We start from the raw sequence: 20,038 nt of genomic DNA, 5'->3' as shown, positions 1-20,038 counted from the left end.
AACCTAGGACTCCCTTCAGGTCTCCCGTTAGAGGAGAAGAGGATGTAGATCAATGGCTCTGTAAAGGGCGCGCGCGGTCCCCTCCGGCTCCCTCGGCTACGCTACCCCCCGTGTTTCTGCAACCGCCCACACCTGAGAAACGACGTGATTTTGCCCCCGCGGTCTTGGACGCGTCGGCCGGTCAGAGAGCTCCGTCCTCATCCTTGTCGTCGTCGTCGTTATCGGACTCTTCGTCTTCTTCATCATCAGAGGACGAAGACAGGAACCTTAGCAAAAGGAAGAGGGAGAAATCCCGCAAGAAGAAAAAGTCTCGTTCCTGCTCGAGGCATGGTAGGAAACGGTCGAAGTCCTCTAAGAAGAAAGCGAAGAGGAGTAAGTCAAAGGACTGGGTGAATGTCACAGTGCCCTGGAGCGAGCTGTTTAGGTTTTCCACAGCCGCAGCCACTTCCGGGTGGCTCCCTAGAGCCTCGCCTTCGTTGTGTCACCCTCCTAGCTCCTCCTTCGGACTAGCCGCCCGGCATGAGGGCTCGAACCGGGACCCCCGTGTAGTGTTTAACCCGACGGTAGCCTCCGCCCCTTCTTCCCTTAGGAAGGATATAAGGAGTATGAAGGAAGGCTTAGCGTCGACCACGGGCACCTTGGAGGCCTTCCTTAAGCACCAAGGGCGCCCGTCGGTCCCCATGTATCCCCCATCCACAGAGCCCCCCGTGGAACAAGGTACTCCCATGACGGATGCCTTCGTATCCACGGGGCAGCCCATACCACTGGCAGGCTCGGAGGGCGTTGGTACTCCCATGACGGATGCCTTCGTCCCCACGGGGCAGCCCATACCACTGGCAGGCTCATCGGGAGTTGCTTTTCCCACCGTCACGGCGTACCACCGTACGGAGGAACTGATGACGGAAGACCTGGTGGAAGGAGGGGAGTGCTCGACGGACGACATCTCCTCCTACCGTAAGGTTCTAGCCCTTATTCGGAGGCATCACCGGTTGGATGAGCCAAAGCCCTCAGCGGCAAAGGCCGTACTATCCGGACTGTCCAGGATGATCGACAGTCCGGTACGACAAAAGCCATCTTTGTCTCTCCCTCTCGCTCAAGACGTGAAGTTGGGGATGGAGCAGAATGATGGATACTTAGCAGGACTAGCAGAGGCTCCCAAAAGCCAGAGTTCCTCCAAACTTCTTCCGGGCCTGAAATCCCAGAAGCGCTTTTACGTTCCCGAAGGGCATCACGGTGGTCCCCGTGCGGTAGAAGCAGCGATGACCGCGCTGAACCAGGGAGCCTCGGAAGACAGGGCATCCACTGCCCCCGTGTTCTTTTCCCCGTCGGAAGCATCTATGATGGAGGACATGGCTCAGGACCTGGTCTACGTGTCCTCCTGGTTAGATTGGGGGTCGTGCGCTTTGGTGGGGTTTCAGGCATCACACGACCTCTCCCTCCCTGAAAATCAGGCCATGCTGAGGGATCTTGTTAGCTCTGGGGGCAAGGCTTTTAAGTTTTTATCGTCCCAGTCTCTGTCGGTGGCTTCGAACTGGGTCCTGAAGAAAAGGGACACCGTACTGAGCAAGCTAGTGCGGAAGTTGCCGGACAGGGAAGCAAGGAGACTGAGGAATTCCTCCGTGTGGGGGAATGACATTTTCCCCATCAATTTGGTGGAAGATACTTTGGAGAAGGTGAGGAAAGTGAGAGAAGCGGATCCTAGGCCCCCTCCTATGAGGAAGGCCACGTTTAGGAGAGCCCCAACGGACGTCCCTCACCCCTCACAGGCCACACCCTTGCTGCCCCGAAGAGAACCTCCTTCAGCCCCTTGGCTTCAAGCCTCGCAACAGCCCACCCGTAGGACCACGGCAAGCCCTCAGTCAGCCTACGGACCCTCCTATGGTAACGCTAGGAGAGGTAGATCTGGCCGCTCCTCCAGGAGAAGGTAGGAAGAGAGGCCCCCCTACCCCCGCAGGAGCCCCTAGTAGGGGATGCCTCAGACATTTTTGGCAAGCATGGCGGGATCTCGGTGCAGATCCTTGGAAGGTGATGGTCCTGAAGGAGGGCTACAGACTCCCGTTCCTAGAAGAACCTCCCCCTCTCATCCCAGCCCAGAGGGCCGAATGGCTGGTTCCAAAGGACCCCTTGAAGAGGTCGGCGCTACAAGAGGAAGTAGCGTCCATGAACGACAAGGGAGCTTTGGAGACAGTGGAGAACCCTGGCCCGGGTTTCTTCAGCAGGCTCTTCCTTGTGGAAAAATCGACAGGAGGGTGGAGGCCAGTCATAGATCTCTCAGCCCTCAACAAGTTCATCTCAAAGACGGATTTCAAGATGGATACCCCCAAGACAGTGATCGCAGCCTTGAGGGAGAGGGATTTCCTCATGTCTCTCGACCTCAAGGATGCCTATTTTCAAATCCCCGTGCACCCCTCCAGCAGGAAGTTCCTCAGGATCAAGTGGAAGTCCAGTATCCTGCAGTTCAAAACCCTGTGCTTCGACCTCTCGACGGCCCCGCAAGTGTTCACGAGAGTGTTCGCCGCGATCTCGGTGTGGGCACACGAGAAAGGCATACGACTACTCAGGTACCTGGACGACTGGTTGCTGCTTTCTGCCTCAAGGGAACAACTGAAGGAGCAAGGCGTTATGTTGCTTGACTTCTGGAAGGTGTTAGGGATCATGGTCAACCTAGGGAAGTCCCAGCTAGTCCCCAGCACCAGGATGACTTACTTGGGGATGGTCCTGGACACCCAGTTAGTAAGGGCCTTCCCCTCAGAGGAAAGGTTAGCCAACCTAGAACGTATCCTTCAACCCTTCCTGACGGGACAACCCAGGAGGGCCAAGGACTGGCAGAAGTTACTAGGTCATCTGGTTTCCCTGGAAAAATTAGTTCCGCAAGGGAGACTCAGGCTCCGCCCGGTACAGTGGAATCTAAAGGAGTCGTGGATCCAAGGCAAGGAGCCCCACAAAATAGTCCCAGTCCTCCCGAAGACGAGAGAGACCCTTCTTTGGTGGAGCATCAGGTCAAACAGAGAAGGGAATGCCCTTCGCCTCCGACCCCCCGGAGATGCTGTTGTTCACGGACGCATCGAAGGAGGGCTGGGGAGCGCACCTGCTAGGAAAATCAGCAAAAGGGCAGTGGTCCAGCGAGGATGCGTCTCTCCATATAAACATCCTGGAGATGATAGCAGTTCTGAGGGCGTGTCGACAGTTCATACTCTTACTGCGAGGGAACACTGTGGCGTTAATGTGCGACAAAGCCACAGTAGTGGCGTATGTAAAGAAGCAGTGAGGCATGAAGTCAAAGGTCCTCTGCGCCCTAGCCACGGAACTGTTGGAGTGGGCCACAGAAGAAGGGAGAGAACTGACGGCAAGGTTCATTCCAGGAAAGAGGAACGTGATGGCCGACGGCCTCAGCAGAGCGGGTCAAGTGATAGGTTCGTAGTGGACCCTACACCCGGAGGTAGCTCGAGCAGTCAGCCTACTGTGGGGCTCCCCAGTGATAGACTTATTCGCCACACGTCTGAATGCCCAACTCCCCTTGTTCTGTTCTCCAATCCCAGACCCGTCAGCAGCGTTCGAGGACGCCTTCCAACATCCCTGGGACGGTCTCGATGTGTACGCCTTCCCTCCCTTCAGTTTGATCAGGCAAGTGTTGAACAGAGTGAGAGTGTCGTCCAACCTGTCGATGACTTTAGTAGCGCCCTGGTGGCCGGAGAGAGACTGGTTCGCAGACCTAAAGGAATTAGCTCTTCGTCCTCCTTGGCCGCTTCCGGACAGGCCAGACCTCCTGCGACAACCTCACTTTCACAGGTGGCACGAAAATCCTCGATCCCTCCGCCTTCACGCGTGGAGGTTATCGAGAAGCTCCTGAAGAAAGAAGGATACTCATCGAGAACCGCGACAAGGATGTCTGGTTATCTACGGCGTTCCTCAGCAGTTGTCTACCAGGCGAAGTGGGCAGTCTTCCTGAAGTGGTGTGCATCCAAAAACATCAGGCCCTTAGGGGCGTCGATCCAGGACATTGCAGACTTTCTGGTGTACCTGAGAGACGACGTGGGTTCGTCCATCCCGGCCATCAAAGGAGTTCGAGCAGCCCTAGGTCAAGTCTTCCTCCTTAGGGGCATTGACTTGGGAGCCTCAAGGCACATCTCGATGCTCATCCGCAGCTTTGAGCAATCATGTCCCCCCCAGGAGGTACGGGTTCCGCAGTGGGACTTAGCAAGAGTTCTCAAAGTTCTGTCAGAGCCGCCCTTCGAACCTCTCAGGGACGTACTAGATGGAGAACTCACCCTTAAAACAGCTTTTCTTTTAGCCCTGGCCTCGGCGAAGAGAGTTTGCGAGTTATACGGCCTCTCTTACGAGGTCTCACGCTCCAAAGGGTGGAGGGAAGTTGTCTTTAGGTTCGTCCCTAGTTTTGTGGCGAAAACGCAGAACCCAGCGTGTTGGGATCCTCGGTTTGAAGGTTTTTCGGTGCCAGCCATCCCTCGATCCGACAACCTGAAGGATCTCCTCTTATGTCCCATGAGAACTGTAAGAAAATACCTGGAGAGGGCTGCAAAATACCGCCCTCAGATCAAAAATTTATTCATCTCAACAGGCCGGGTGAAGAAACCGGTCTCGAAATATTCTATCTCTTTCTGGCTGAGACAAGGGATAAGGAGGGCCTACGAGGCTTCTGGGACCCCTCTCCCTGGAAAACAAAGACCTCATGATATCAGGTCTCTGAGCACCTCCCTGGCTTTCGAGAAGAACATGGCTGTGGGTAAGATCCTGAAGGCTGGGACCTGGTCTAGACAGTCCACCTTCACGGAACATTATCTAAAAGATTGTACGAGAAAATCCTTGGACAAGTTTTCTATTGGCCCAATCGTGTCGGCCCTTCAGGAGATCTAAGGTCATAGCCCCAGGGTAACCGGGGGTGTTAATGCCAAGAGACACTAGTTCCTTCCTTAACCTTACCCCCCCCCCCTTTTTTTCCTTCCTTCCCCGGATCGAACGGGCCAGGAAGATGATAAGACCTTAATCACTGAAAGGAACACACTTCAAGAGGACATGTATGGGAATTGGTGTTGAAAAGGTAAGCCATTTAGACACTAAGTGAGTTTTTTGGATAGTTTTCCCCTACTTTTCGTGCAGTTTTCAAGTGGTCTTGGAATCAAGACCACCTTAGAGGTTCCCTCTCTTACGTGCCTCCCCGTCGAATCCTGATCCCTGCAGGACACTCCCACCTCCTAAAGTGTTGAGTCTCCTAAGAAGGTAGTTCTAGGTAAGTAACCGTGTTGGAACAAATCTCAAATTTTTAAGTAATTTGTATTTTTCCTAACATACTTACCTACTTACCTAGAACTTTCTTCGGGTTATGGCCCTCCCATCCTTCCCCGAGAACCTGCAGGATCGAGTAATACCTATTCCAACGAAACTTACTGGCGATTCGACCTGAGCTAGCACGCTGCCTGACCCCAGGGTCGCCTCAGGGCACGTACCACACTGCCAGAGGTTGACCCCGTAGAAAACGGGAAGAGGGGGGTAAACTATACAAAAAGCGGGTCGGTTAGGTAGAGTTAACCAGTAACTCCTAAGAAGGTAGTTCTAGGTAAGTATGTTAGGAAAAATACAAATTACTTAAAAATTTGTGATTTTATTTATACGAGTAATTGACACAAGTAAGTACAGTACTGAGATATGTCAGTTTTATGTAAACTTTCATAGTAAGACATATAAAACAAGGAAGAATTGCAAAAATCAGTATACTGTGTACTATATGGGGCAAGGGATATTTCTTGCATATGTGTATTATCATGCAGCCCTCACTCTCTTAGATTCAGTAAAAGGTGTCCCCCAGCTTATTAACAGTTTCCCATCCATACTTTTATTACTCTACCTCTTGAGTAATAAAAGATGCCAAATACATTTTGTAATAAACCCAGAAAGAAGGTTGTAACTTATCATTGGAAATAAACTCTTGCCGAAGAAGCCTAAAGTTTATTGACGTGCAAAATGTTATCAGAGCACTTTAGACGTTACTTGGTCCATTGAAATGAACGTATGCCTGGCCCCAGGTTTCACAGATCAATACAAAAACATCTTTATGATTCAGAAAAAATAAGGGCTCGGTGGTGACATGCTTCTCAAACGGTCGCCTTTCTCGCTAAACTTACGAGCATCAACATCAAACCTGTTGTGTGTAGGGAATAAAGTTTCTCTTTAAAAGTTCTCCATTGGAATGGAGGTTAAGGAAATGGCAAAGATTGACATCATTCAGGATTGGGATAAATTACTTATATACCAGTTGTAGAAAAACAGGGAAACTGCAGATTCAAGCAAACTTGGGGATATCCCCGGGAGTACTATCAAATGTAAATTCCAATCTGCCTCCTTCAACTTTATTTTTCTTTGTCTTTTTTAAGTCAATTCTTAATTTTCAAAGATGCAGACCTCCCATCCCCCATCAGCTGGTCATGAAACTCTGACCACAGCAGTCAGAGTGCGGAAGGGGCCAGGTGGCTCACCACCCTCTGTGTTTGATACTTGTTAATGATGGTAATACAGTAGGGTCCCGAATTAAGCGTGTTCGAATTACACGATTCCCCTTTTCCGCGATCGCTATTTTTCAAAAATAAGTTTTTTTGTATCTGCGAGGCTGTTCAAAGTTCGCGAGTCAAGCACTACAAAATGTATCAAATCTATTGTCTTTTTAAGTATATTGGTAGCCCTAAATATGGTGATTTATAATAAATGTTACAAAACAATATCAACATTACATTTCATTAACATAATTTCATAATGAATAGCCTATTTAAGGATAAAATTCCACATCAACAATGAAATCAACTGTTAACTGTGCGAGTCCAGCTGACAAAATGTAAACAGAAATGTGGTTACGTTCTCGGCAATCTTTATCTTTCTCCAACCTTACGATAATTGTAATGGTATTGTTAATGATGGTATATTAAAGCATTATTTTTGTTTAGTACAGTATATTTAAAAGCCTTATTTTTCCCTCTGGGCGTTCAAGGTTTTCACGAGTAGACTGGGTTCGTTTATCGGCAGTGAATAGCCTAAACTTCGGTAACGAGTCGTCAATATTTTGCCATAGTTTAAACAGTATACATTTGATTTGCAAAAATTGGTTTTGTAGAGTAGACGGTAAAATAAAATCTAGAGAGAGAGAGAGAGAGAGAGAGAGAGAGAGAGAGAGAGAGAGAGAGAGAGAGAGAGAGAGAGATTTGATGGCAGAAATCCCTCTCTCTCTCTCTCTCTCTCTCTCTCTCTCTCTCTCTCTCTCTCTCTCTCTCTCTCTCTCTCTCTCTCTCTCTCTCTCTCTCTCTCTCTAGATTTTATTTTACCGTCTACTCTACAAAACCAATGTTTGCAAATCAAATGTATACTGTTTAAAATATGACAAAATATTGACGACTCGTTACCGAAGTTTAGGCTATTCACTGCCGATAAACGATAACAAATCCTTTAATGCAAACTAACTGTATCCTTTGATATTCCTCTATATTTATCACGAATTCCTTCTATACCTCCTCAGACACTCTTATTTCAAATATCTAAATTATTCTTATCACAACTAACACCATCTAGTCATTTTCATTCCATTATATCTATTATTCCTCTGGATCTTATTCCCTTTCCTTATTCTGTTTATTCGATGGGATTCGTTTTTCCCTTTACCGTCTTCCAGAATCTATTTTTAGCCACTGGCAACCAAATCCCCCCTTCCCCCGTCTCCTACCGTCTCCCCTGCGAGTCCACCCAGCCTATCTCATCACTCCCCCCACCTTCATCCTCCCCTGTTCTAGGTCTGTAACCTTCTGCGTCATAATATCTCTCTCTCTCTCTCTCTCTCTCTCTCTCTCTCTCTCTCTCTCTCTCTCTCTCTCTCTCTCTCTCGGTATACAATACAGTACTTACAAATAGATGAAGAAACCAAAATCGGTTTTCTTGAAGTGTCAATTAATTACAAAACGAAAAAATTATACCGTGTATACATCCATTTCAATCATAGCTTAAAATACGGTAACCGATTTCGTCCGCAAACCACTATTTTTTAGGAAACACCATTCTATTCCAGAAAATTTTTACTCTTTAAATGTCAATTGCGCTATAATAAAACATGTACTTATGTTGTTAAATTTCGGGTGTGTTTTAAAAATCGAGTATTGCTAACTTATTTTTGTTTTACTTTTGGCTGTGATCACATCAGCTGATGTCTAGCTTCCGCGCGAATACAATAACAAAGAATTGTTTACACCATTTCTTAACTTATTCAAACCATCTATACAGTTAATATTACATAAACACCAATGTGTTATAACCTATCATATTTATTGTTTAGTACTTTAAAACCATCTCTCTCTCTCTCTCTCTCTCTCTCTCTCTCTCTCTCTCTCTCTCACACACACACACATCGAACGTTATAGCGGTAACCTAATTGTTCGGTGACTTTAAAAATAGGCCTAGTACTTTCTTCTTTTACCTTTTTTGCATATGGATCCATAATTGAGGTGGGTACAAGTTGACTTATAACTGAAGTTAGGAAAAGTATTTTGGATATGGAAAGGACAATTATCTTTCGTAACAGTTTAGAATTATCGTAAGTTATCACTCTGTCATTAGCGGCAGTTTGCTATTGTGGATTAAACGCATAAGGAAAAAAAAATTTCCAGCTTTGCTACGAATTTAGGAATTTATATGGATACGGTAAGTAAAATATTTGTAATAACATAATGTTTACTAAATGTGTGTAATATCATTAGTTATGACTTAGATCATGTGTGTTTAATGCATTCGTTTGTTTATTATGATCGAAGATGGAGCGTAAACAAATGGAAGGTTTCCGTTTCAGGCGGCATCATAAAGAAAAACATTTCATAAATGGCATTCATTTCATTTATTTGAAAGTTCTAATAAAAAATAATTAGAACATTGGTAATAACAAATTCAACATATAATCTATACTTGGTAAAATTGCTGTCAATTCAAAAACACAGATGTATAAATGCGTCTGTTTCTTCGTTGTGATCAGAGATAAACGTAAACAAAACATTGGTTGTCGTTTTCGATTGTGCTTTTTAGCGTGTTTAGGAAACGCATGATATAAAATCGCCTTTATTTTGATAATTCTGGATTTTCAATCATACAACAAGCTAGTCTATAGAGTGATGGTTTTGCTATTCACCAGTTGTATTATACAATAGATATGACAAACATTAACATTTGTCTGTATTTTGGATTGTGTTATAACGGGAAATATATGGTGTTTACACCTATCCTGGTTGTAATTTTAACCATTTTTCAAGTTATTAGAACTTTAAAGTATATTAAATGTTTTATTTATTTACAAGAACAATTTTATATTATAAAGAAATACAGTATAGTACAAAGAAAGTATTGGAAATGGGTAGTAAACACATTTGAATAGGCAAATTGCTGGTTGCCATGGCCGCAATGGAATTATTTCTGTTAGTTGTGTGTTTCGAAATTCGCGATTTTCCATTTACACGAGGTCATTAATCGACCAAATTCTCGCATAATTCGGGACCCTACTGTACCATCATTTAAATTCAGTAGTGGTCTGCTCATTAAGGTATACCGAAGGAATACAGTTGTGATGAAAATTTTTTTGCTAATTTATTAAAAGATTATTAAAATTGATTGCTGAAAAGACGGAAATGTTGATAAAACCAAATTTGTTCCAACACAGAATACTTACCTCGAACTACTTTCTTAGGAGTATCTGGGATCTCCTCCCAACCGACCAGAGTTTTGTGTAGTGTACCCCTAGTCACGTTTTCTATGAGGGGTAACCTCAGGTGGAGTGGGACCTGCCCTGAGGCTACCCCCAGGTCAGAGAGCATGCTTGCTCAGGTCTCGATCTCCAGTAAGTTCTCTGGTCGCACCGTGATAACATCTCGGCGCTCTCTCTTACCCAGTGCGACCCTGTGTTCCCGACCCCCATTTTTGTGTCTTTCGAGGTCCCCACGTGGACTTATTATTATTATTATTATTACTATCCTAGCTACAGCCCTATTTGGAAAAGCAAGATGCTTTAGGCCAGGGGCTCCAATAAGGAAGAATAGCCCAGTGAGGAAATGAAATAAGGAATAAATAGCTGAAGAGGACAATTTAACAATAAATCATCCTTCCTCCCCTTATCCTCTGTGTTCGTCGTGTAGGGGCAGCTTATGTTCTCTTACAGCCACGTGTCCGGAGTGCGAGTCCTGGAACATAGTGCAGTGGGTGCGCTTCGGCACCAAGAGGAAGAATGCATCCAAGAGGTCTCATAGGAAGATGAGCCTCTCCTCGCCGCTTACTTCTCCCGATGCCTCGTCGAATGGAGCTTCTTTATACAGCCATCTTCCTCTACCCAGAGTAGGGGACGAGGTAAGTCAGTTGTGGGGAAGTGCCCATTGCTCTTCCCCAGGAGTCTGAGTGGGTGCAGTATAGCACCAAGAAGAAGTAGGCGACGAAGAGGTCGCCTAAGAAGACTAGCGCCCCTTCCCCCCTTGCTTCGCCGGGCGTCTCGTCTGACAGAGGTTCCCTACCACCCTCCCCTACCCAGAGTAGGAGACGAGGTAAGTCCATTGTGGGGAAGAGGGCCGAGGCCCTTACCCAAGAGTCTGATCTTCAGGATAGGGGGGTTGTGGCATCGTTCCAGACGAGTGAGGGGCTTGAGGGAGGGGCGGGTGTGTGTTGGGAGACGGAGTCCTGGTGCAAGCAGGCCACGTCTCCTCTGATGACCCCATGTGGGGGAAAAATGTCCCTAATTCTTCTCCAGCCTCTTTGGCGGGTTTTTCAGTCACTTCTGCAGCCGAGGACGTCGCCGAGAAGGAGCCTCCCAAGTCTGAGTTGCAGCGTTCCCCGGACCGGCAGTCCAGGTATTTCTCGCCACGAAGGCCATCCTCCAGACGCAGATATGACCCTCGCAGGGAGAAATGCGAGAAGGCCGCTTCAGGCAGGCGTAAGGCCGCGAAGCTTCCGGTTCACCCCGCCAGCGGGGGGAACAGTGCTTCCTTACGGGCAGCCTGGCCGAATCAGCACAGCTGGTTCGGCCCTCGGACTTAAAGGAACGGTTCCCTCCGTCGGGTCAGCCCACGGGATCCGCGTCCTCGTCCCCCAGAGAGAATACACGAACGGTAGTCCTCGCCGGCACGGCGAGGCCAGTTCTGACCCCCGAACCTGGTGCGGAGGCTCCCGCCGGGGAAGACCGGTACCACCGCAGGGGAGTGCCTGTTATTCCAGAACCGAAGCGCTCGGTGGGAGTGCCCAGTGACCTGGCTCCTCGGGATCAGGCCGTAGGTTCTGCGGACGGTAGAGAAGGTTCGTTCGTTCCGACGGTGATGCCCGTCCTTCGACGTGAACCCCAACAACCCTACAGCAGGCTCTGGCAGACCGGCATAAGTCCTCCAAAGGCCATCTAGCTCGGCACGAGCGCAGTGGACCCAGGACGGAGGCCCCCGTTCCGATGGTGATGCTAGTCGACAGGCGTAAGTCTGCGAAGGGTCTGGCTTCATCCGTCCAGCGGAGAGAGTCGCCCCTTCGGTCTGGCAGTCGAGTCCTGACCTCCAAAGGCCACCTAGCTCGGCACGAGCGCTGTGAACCCAGGACAGAGGCCCCCGTTCCGACAGGCATAAGCCCGCGAAGGTTCCGACTTCTCCCGCCCAGCGAAGAGAGTTGCCTCTTCGGACTGGCAGCCTTGTCCCGGCCTCCGGTCCTTCGATGGCCAGTCCTGAACGGAGGAACCAACCAGCCAGGACGGGGAAGCCCGTGGCTCCATGGACATCCGCAGGAGCTCCATCCTTCCAGCGGAGGTTGCCGCTGGATCGACCCGGCAGCATGGCTTCCATACCCGGTGCCACGACTGCTCCATTCAGGATTCGTGGTCAACCGCTGGTAGGCCAGGGTACTCACACCCCCACGGATTTCCCGTGAGGGGGTAGACCCATGATCCAAGCATTGGAGGTGGCCGCTGACACACCCATGATGGCTCCATCCGTGATAGAGCCAGCCGTGCCAACGTCCTGGTCAGCTCCATCCAAGCATTGGAGGTGGCCGCTGACACTCCCATGACGGCTACCTCCGTCCTGGCGGCTCCATCCTTGATGGAGCCAGCCGTGCCATCGTCCCGGCCAGCCCCATCCAAGCATCGGAGGAGGCCGCTGACATGGCAGGGTACTTAAACCCCACAGATCTCCCCGGGAAGGGGTAGACCCATGACGGGTACCCCCGTCCCAGTGGCTTCATCCGTGATGGAGATAGCCGCTCCATCGTCCCGGCCAGTCCCATCCAAGCATTGGAGGTGGCCGCTGACGGACCCATGACGGGTACCTCCGTTCCGGCGGCTCCATCCGGGATGGTGCCAGCCGAGCCATTGTCCCGGTCAGCCCCATCCAAGCATCAGAAGAGGCCTCTGACATGGCAGGGTGCTTAAACCCCACGGATTTCCCCGGGAGGGGGTAGGCCCATGACGGCTCCATCCGTGACAAAGGCAGAGTGGTTTTTCCCCGAGCGGGTCGAACGGGGCTATTGCCTCTCCAGTGCCTGTCTCGGTGACCGCTGGAGAGGGAGCCCCGCACCTTTCCCCAGTGCCTCTTAGGCTCCGTCCGCCCGTCGGATGTAGAAGTTAGCACACGTAATCTTTCCCTTGCCTTGCCCCCCGTAGGGGAGCTTCGGCTCCTCAGTTAACCTTCATACCCTCCTACTCAGACTCCAGGAGAGGGCGTTCAGGCCTCGGCTCTCGAAGGAGTTAGGAGGGGAGGCCCCCCCTACTCCTGCTGGCGCCTCAGGTGGGGGGATGCCTCAAACGATATTGGCAAGCATGGCAGGACCACGGAGCGGATCCGGGGACCGTAGCAGTACTAAAGGAGGGGTACAAGCTTCCCTTCCTAGCGGACCTCCACCTCGGATCCCAGATAAACAGGCGGAGTGATTGGCATCCAGAGACCCCTGGAGAGTAGCAGTATTGCAGGAAGAAGGCTCGGCAATGCTGGCGAAAGGGGCAGTAGAACCAGTCGAGAACCGAGTCCAGGGTTCTACAACAGCCTCTTCCTGGTGGAAAAAGCGACAGAGTTCTGGAGACCTTTCAGCCCTCAACAATTCGTGTACAACACCAGCTTCAAGATGGACACTCCGAAGTCGGTCCTAGCGACCTTGAAGGAGGAGGACGGCTGAGGTCCATAGGCCTCAAAGCCGTCTACTTCCAGGTCCCTGTTCATCCCTCCAACAGGAGGTTCCTAAGGGTAAATTGGAGTACCAAAACATGGCAGTTCAAAAGCCTATGCTTCAGACTGTCGACAGTCCTCAGGGCTTCAAGAAGGTCTTCTCAACAGTTTCAGGCTGGACGTATGAACAGGACGTCCGCCAGATTCAGTACTTACGTGACTGGTTGTTGCTTTCAGTCCCAGAGGAAGTACTGAGGGAGCAAGACGAGAAGCTCCTGCAGTTCTACAACGTCTTGAGTATCATCATCAACCTGGAGAAGTCCCGGCTGATTTCCTCCACCAGGACGACCTACCTAGGGTTGGTTCTAGACTCCCGGATGGCGAGGGCCTTCCCCTCCGCGGAGAAACTGGACACCCTGAAACAGATACTCTGGCCCTTCCTGTCGGGCCAACCCAGGAGAGCCAAGGTCTGGCAAAGACTGAGAGGACTCCCCGCGCTAGATAGTCCTGGTGTCCCCAGAGACGAAGGAGGTCCTGGGGTGGTAGCATCGGAACGAACACCCTCAAGGGAATGCCCTTTTCTGCCGACCCTCCTGAGATGCTCCTGTTCACTGGCGTATCCAAGGAGAGATGGGGTGCTCATCTTCTCGACAAAATGGCAAAAGGTGAACGGGTAGTCGAGGAGACGAACCTGCACATATACGTGCTGGAGATGAGGATCGTCCATCTACCCCAGGGAAGCTCCGGGTATCCGGGGTGTGACAACGCCACAGTGGTGGCCTACATGAAAGAGCAAGGAGGACTAAAAGTCGAAGGAACGGTGCAATCTCACGATGGAGTTCCTAGGATGGGCTGAAGTGGAACAAATTAAATTTTTCAGCCAGGTTCTCTCCGGGTAACAGGAACTTCCGGGCCGGTGGCCTCAACTGGAAGGGTCGAGTGGTAGGGCCCGAGTGGTCCCTACACCCAGAAGTGGTCAAAACCCTCTCCCTGAAGTGGGGCTTGCCGGTGTTCGACCTCTTCTCCACGAGACTAAACGCACAGCTCCCCGTGTTCTGTTTTTCTGTGCCAGATCCAGCGGCAGTGTTCGAGGATGCCTCCCAATGAGACGGATGGCCAACCTGTGGGTGACTTTGGTAGCGCCCTGGTGGCCAGAAAGGGAGTGGTTCGCGGATTTAAAGGAACTGGCATGCCTTACACCTGGGACACTTCCAGACAGACCAGACCTTCTCCGCAGCCTCACTTCCAGAGGTTCCACGAAAACCCTTGGTCACTCCTTCACGTGTGGAGGTTATCGAGCGTCTCCTGAAAAGGAAGTATTTCCGTTGAGGCCAGCATCAAGGATGGCAGGGTACCTGAAGCGTTCGTCAGTCGAGGTGTACCTGGCGTAGTGGGCTACCTTTTCTAAGGGGTGCTCCTCGAAGAACATCAGGCCATTAGGGGCCTCCATTCACGAGATAGCAGACTTCCTGGTCTATCTTAGGGACGAAGTGGGCATGTCCATCCCAAGTCTTCCTCCTGAAGGACATAGGTCTGGGTGCCTCCAGGTAGATCTCTACGCTCTTCAGGAGCTTCGAGCAGTCGTTTTTTCCCTAAGCCGTTTGAGTGCCCCAGGGGGATGTGGCTAGGGTACTTGAAGTTGATTTTGGAACCTCCCTTCGAGCCTCTAAAAGACATTCTAGACAAGGAGCTCGCCCTCAAGGCAGTCTTTCGTTTAGCTCTGGCATCAGCAAAGAGTAGGTGAGATTCCTGGCCTGTCGTACGAGATCTCACACTCGAAGGGTTGGCGAGATTCTACTTTCAGATTCTTACCCTCCTTCGTAGCCAAGACTCAATCCAGTTGTTTGGGACCCCAAAATGGAATTGTTCCCAGTGCCAGCCATCCCTCGCTCGGACAACCCGAGGGACTTGCAGTATGGCAGTATTAGAAAGGACAGCTAAACTTCATCCCGAGATCAAGAGTCCTGTTCATTTTCCTCGGGACTGTGAAGGAGCCAGTCTCCAAGAACACTTTCTTCTTCTGATAAGGCAAGTGATCGTCAGGCCCTACAGTAGTGCAGGGGTCCCCCTTTCCAAGAAAGCCCAGACCCCACAGCATTAGGAGTCTAAATGCTTCTTTGACTTTTGAGAAGAACATGGCAGTGGGCCAAAGCCTGCGGGCAGGTACTTGGTCTAACCAGTCGACCTTTATGGCTCACTGCTTGAAGGACTACTCGAGAAAGTCCCTGGGCGGTTTCTCGCTCGGATCCCGTCATTTCCGCGCTCCAAATGGTTTAAGGGCGTAGCCCCAGTGGTAACTGCGGGTAGCGAGTCCAAGAGACACAGGTTCCTTCCTGAGCCCTTGTTCTTCCTTCCCCTATTTCCTTACCAGGAATGGCTCGGGTAGCCCCCTGAAACTGCCATGGGATACACTATCATTGGAAGGACATGTCTCCTAGGATTCTTGCAGACATGAGTTATATAGACACTAAGATGGTTTTTTGCGTAGTTTTCCCTTGTTCTCGTGTTTTCTTTGAGGTCAGCAGAACCTAATCTCCTTCCTAGGTTCCTCTTCTATTCTCGTCACGGTCTCTAGGTCCTGAAGGACACTCCCACCTCCTAAGGTATAAGTCTCCTAAGAAAGTAGTTCGAGGTAAGTATTCTGTGTTGGAACAAATCACAAATTTTAAGTAATTTGTATTTTTCCTAACAATACTTACCTCGAACTACTATCGGGTAATGGCCCGCCCATCCTACCCCGAGTGCCTTGCTGGACTTCATAGATACCTAAGCTATCAAGAACTTACTGGAGATCGAGACCTGAGCAAGCATGCTCTCTGACCTGGGGGATAGCCTCAGGGCAGGTTCCACTCCACCTGAGGTTACCCCTCATAGAAAACGGGACTAGGGGTACACTACACAAAACTCTGGTCGGTTGGGAGGAGATCCCAGATACTCCTAAGAATGTAGTTCGAGGTAAGTATTGTTAGGAAAAATACAAATTACTTAAAATTTGTGATATTAGAATTAAATGTTTCATCTTTATAGCTGATCAATGTTGTTAATTTTTCCAATTTAACTTTTACATTGTTTATATTATCTTAGATATATCTATAATGCGCACATGTTAGTTTAAGTTCATTAACTCATATATTTAACATTGCTCAATAGAGAATCATATCCTGTATATATAATATGTTATAATTTATCTCTTTAACAAAGTTTCTCTTGTTTTCTCTCAGGGCTACGCAACATACGTCGAGCCTCACAATGCTTGCAAAGTTCCAGACCCACCTCCGGTTCTAGCCAACTATACTGGCCTCTGGATAGGCATCATCAAGAGGTACAACTGTACGTTCGTGGAGAAGGTACTAAACGCCCAGCATGCAGGCTACGATGCTGTTATCGTTCACAACGTCGGGTCTGACATGCTACGTAAGTTTGCCAGTCATTTCAAAGTTGGTTGAGGAATTTATTTATTTCTATGAATTTCTGTGATGTTTATGTTGCTTCTCGTTTGGAAGCTCAGATTTATGTTCCTGTTTTGTATGCTTCCAATCGGCTCAGGCCGCTAGTAAAGTACTGCAACATCTTGCAGTAAATGGCAAGAAGAGAATCTAGTGTGCCGGTAGCTTTTTTATCTTTTACAGTCTTTATGTTGCAAGCAGTGGTCTGGCACAACCCCTTCTCCAGATTCATAAAGTTTGATTTCACTAGAAGTTTAAATATGTCTTCCTCTAGATACGTTAGCAACTACCGTTCAAAGGAAATGTTTCTTGAGAGACATGATCAGAGTTCTCTTTCTGTATTGGGTCTGGAGTAGTATTGGATAACTGGTATGAGTACAAAGGCCTCTCTCTTCCCCTCATGGAAAAGTATATAATGGCCTTTGTGTATTTTGCAATTGAACGGAGGGAACAAATTTGTTCCTTAATGGTAGAAACAGTTTCTGAAGTGCAGATATATTCGTCAACAACTTCCCCTTTTCTGGGTTTTGTTTTGGATGTAGACAAGATTGATAAAGTAATTACTCAAGTGGGTTCTTAGGCTCAATCTGATGCTATTTTTTTTTCTAAGTCCCCCCCCCACAAGCCAATATCTCCAACCTCATTAGACTTCTCACCAACAATTTATTTTTTTGTAACAGTGGTAGAACATCAAGTTTTTCAATCGAGTAGACAATCTGGAAGAATTTCCAAGCAGACCCGTAGATCGTATCAGAGAAATGTAAGACTGTCCTTCCCTGGCTATGCCAGTGGGTTGAAACCTTTCCCTCTTCTATCCAGTTTGAGGAAGACTTCATCCTGAACCCTGGGTACTAGCTGTGATCAAAGAAGGTTAACAGATTTCTCTATCTTCTGACCATCCCTTGTCCAAGAAGCGTATTCCTTATCTGAGTTATCTAGCAAATACAGCAAAGGCTCATATTTTGAATTTAAATGTTATAAGTCTTCTCTAGAAATGTGTGATAGAAGAGGTCTTAAATCCTGCCCCTTCATTATACAACTGGTTATAGTTAGTCCCATTAGCTTCAGGGTGTTGGCGACTGGTTCTAGATGTATTAGCCCTCAACAAGTTTACAGTTCTCACAAAGTTTTCAATGGATACTCCTTCGACGGTTATAGGAGAAATAGAGAAAAAAGATGGGATATTTTCAATAGACCCATCAGATGCATATTTTCATTCCTGCTCAATTTTCAGTTTTGTTTCATCTTTTAATCCACATTTCAAGGGTTTACCAATTCAACTGCCTGTGTTTCAGTCTTGGGTCAGTACCTCAGGTGCCCACCAGGATTATGTCACCCATCTTGAAGTTGTTAAGAGTTATGAGTTCTTTTATACCTAGATGATTGGCTAATTTTAAGCTATGTGTTAGAAAAGAATTAAAATTCAGAAAAGTGTCATTGCTCAAGGGAATCCTGGTCAATTTGAAAAAGTCTCTACTGGTTACGACTTGGAAGATTCTTATTTGGGAATGATATTTACGCCGGTTCATTTTCAATTTCTATGTCGGAAAAAAGGATTCATTCAATTCCTCTTTTGAGGCAAAAGTTCCGGAAGTTAAGACCCATGTTGGTGTGTATGTGTACTAGTCTCTTAGGGAATATGGCTTCTTCAGGTGGTAGGGAAAACTGCTGCAGTGTTTTCAGAAAACGCGATGGCATTGGCATACATTCAGAAGCAAGGGCTGCCAGTCAAGGTTTCAATCCCTATAGAAGAGGTGCTGTTAATTTTGATGAATTTGAGAGGGATACCCTTCTTCCACAATTAATTCCTTGGAAATTTAACATTTTAAGCAAGGAAAATCGAAGCCTCGACCTGACCCTGTGTGTCGAGAGGGTGCATAATAATGTTGACTACATTTAAAGTCGCTCATGAATGGCAGAGGCTAGGGACAGTGACATTGCCCTATTAAGCAGGTCAGTGCCCTAGGGAATGACCATATACTGTATGCATATGATCAGCACCCAAGCCCTCTCTCCACCCAAGCTAGGACCAAGGAGTGCCAGGCAATGGCTGCTAATGAGTCAGCAGATAGATCTATAGGCTCCCCTAAACCCCCATCCTCAGCTCACAAGGATAGTGAGATTGTAGCGACCAAAGAAACTGACGAGTTTGAGAGGGACTCACGCCTAAGTCTGGCGTTCACCAAATCGGCCACCACAATTAGAAATTAATTAAAATTTTTGGATAAATGTCTATAAATCCTAGCTTCCGATAGAGAAGCAGTATGAACATCAGGCTATTATAGAAATAAATTTTATTATTAAAATTTCATCTATTATTTAGATTAATGTATGTCACTAAATATGTTAATATATTCTGTTTGAAACGGCTTGATTTCATTATGTATAATAAGGTTTGTATTTCCAGAACCCATGAATGCCAAAGATCGGGGCGACGAAGTAGTCATTCCTTCAGTATTCATTGGTGAAGCAGATGCAGCGATGATCATAGAAAACTTCCTGTATACCGAGAAGTATGTTTCGTATAGTTCTATTTGCATTGTTGATTCTTGAAGAATATTTCTCGGCAACTCTTGCCTCTTTTGTCGAGATTTGAAAATTGGAAACAGGAGTTTCTGAAGAAAGCTTCTCAGCAACTGTTGCTTCCTTTGTCAAGATTTGAACATTGGAAACAGGAGTTTCTGAAGAAAGCTTCTCGTCAACTCTTGTTTCTTTTGTCAAGATTTGAACATTGGAAACAGGAGTTTCTGAAGAAAGCTTCTCGTCAACTCTTGTTTCCTTTGTCAAGATTTGAAACATTGGAAACAGGAGTTTCATGGATGTTCCTTGTCAGAAACATTCCTTAAGTATGCAGATGACATTTCCAAATACTAGTTTTAATTTATTCTTCTCCAGTATCACGCCTGATGAAAGTAGAATTTGGGATGACCATAGCGTAGTAGTTTTCCTTGCGGTACATACTGTAAGACCATTTTATACTTATATTACAAGTATATTTAAAGTTAACGAGTATATTGCCATTATATTTAAAGTTATCCTACTCGTACTGTAGTTAGTAAAATAAGCAGAAATATATTTCAAATCCAAGTTAGCTTGATGCCACATTGCTAGGTTGTTACTCATATATCTCCCTATCCTTCGTAGGTTCATCTTGGATATTACTGGTGACATCCCTTTCAACCTGCAAAACTATCTGGTTCCCTTTGCTATCACTATAGGAATCTGCTTTATCGTAATGCTCACCTTCATGGTAAGTTGGTCTCCTGCAAAGTGTTTTTATTATTGATATCTAAAGCTGCTTTATGCTGGTGAGGAATGTGGTAGTAAGTATTAACCCTTTTACCCCCAGGCTACTTGGAAATTTCCGACCCTTAACCCCCAGGGCTTATTTTTTTTTCGAGCACATTTTGCAGTATATATTTTTTAAATTGCTCTAACAGCCTT

At 47.6% G+C, this 20,038-nt stretch overlaps 1 protein-coding gene across 1 annotated transcript in view; it reads left to right on the top strand.

Annotated features, from left to right (window-relative positions):
- The window catches only part of LOC137648888 (E3 ubiquitin-protein ligase RNF13-like), a 108,287-nt gene that overhangs the window by 27,433 nt on the left and 60,816 nt on the right, over nucleotides 1-20,038 (top strand). The window contains exons 4-6 of the mRNA XM_068382063.1: nucleotides 16,370-16,562; nucleotides 19,002-19,107; nucleotides 19,739-19,844. Of these exons, the coding sequence (XP_068238164.1) occupies nucleotides 16,370-16,562; nucleotides 19,002-19,107; nucleotides 19,739-19,844 (405 nt within the window). The remainder of the gene's footprint in view (nucleotides 1-16,369; nucleotides 16,563-19,001; nucleotides 19,108-19,738; nucleotides 19,845-20,038) is intronic.

Source organism: Palaemon carinicauda, chromosome 10 (genome assembly GCF_036898095.1).
Source record: "Palaemon carinicauda isolate YSFRI2023 chromosome 10, ASM3689809v2, whole genome shotgun sequence".
In the NCBI taxonomy this organism is placed as follows: domain Eukaryota; kingdom Metazoa; phylum Arthropoda; class Malacostraca; order Decapoda; family Palaemonidae; genus Palaemon; species Palaemon carinicauda.
Note: the sequence above shows the minus strand (reverse complement) of the source record. Positions and strands in the feature narration are given on the sequence as shown.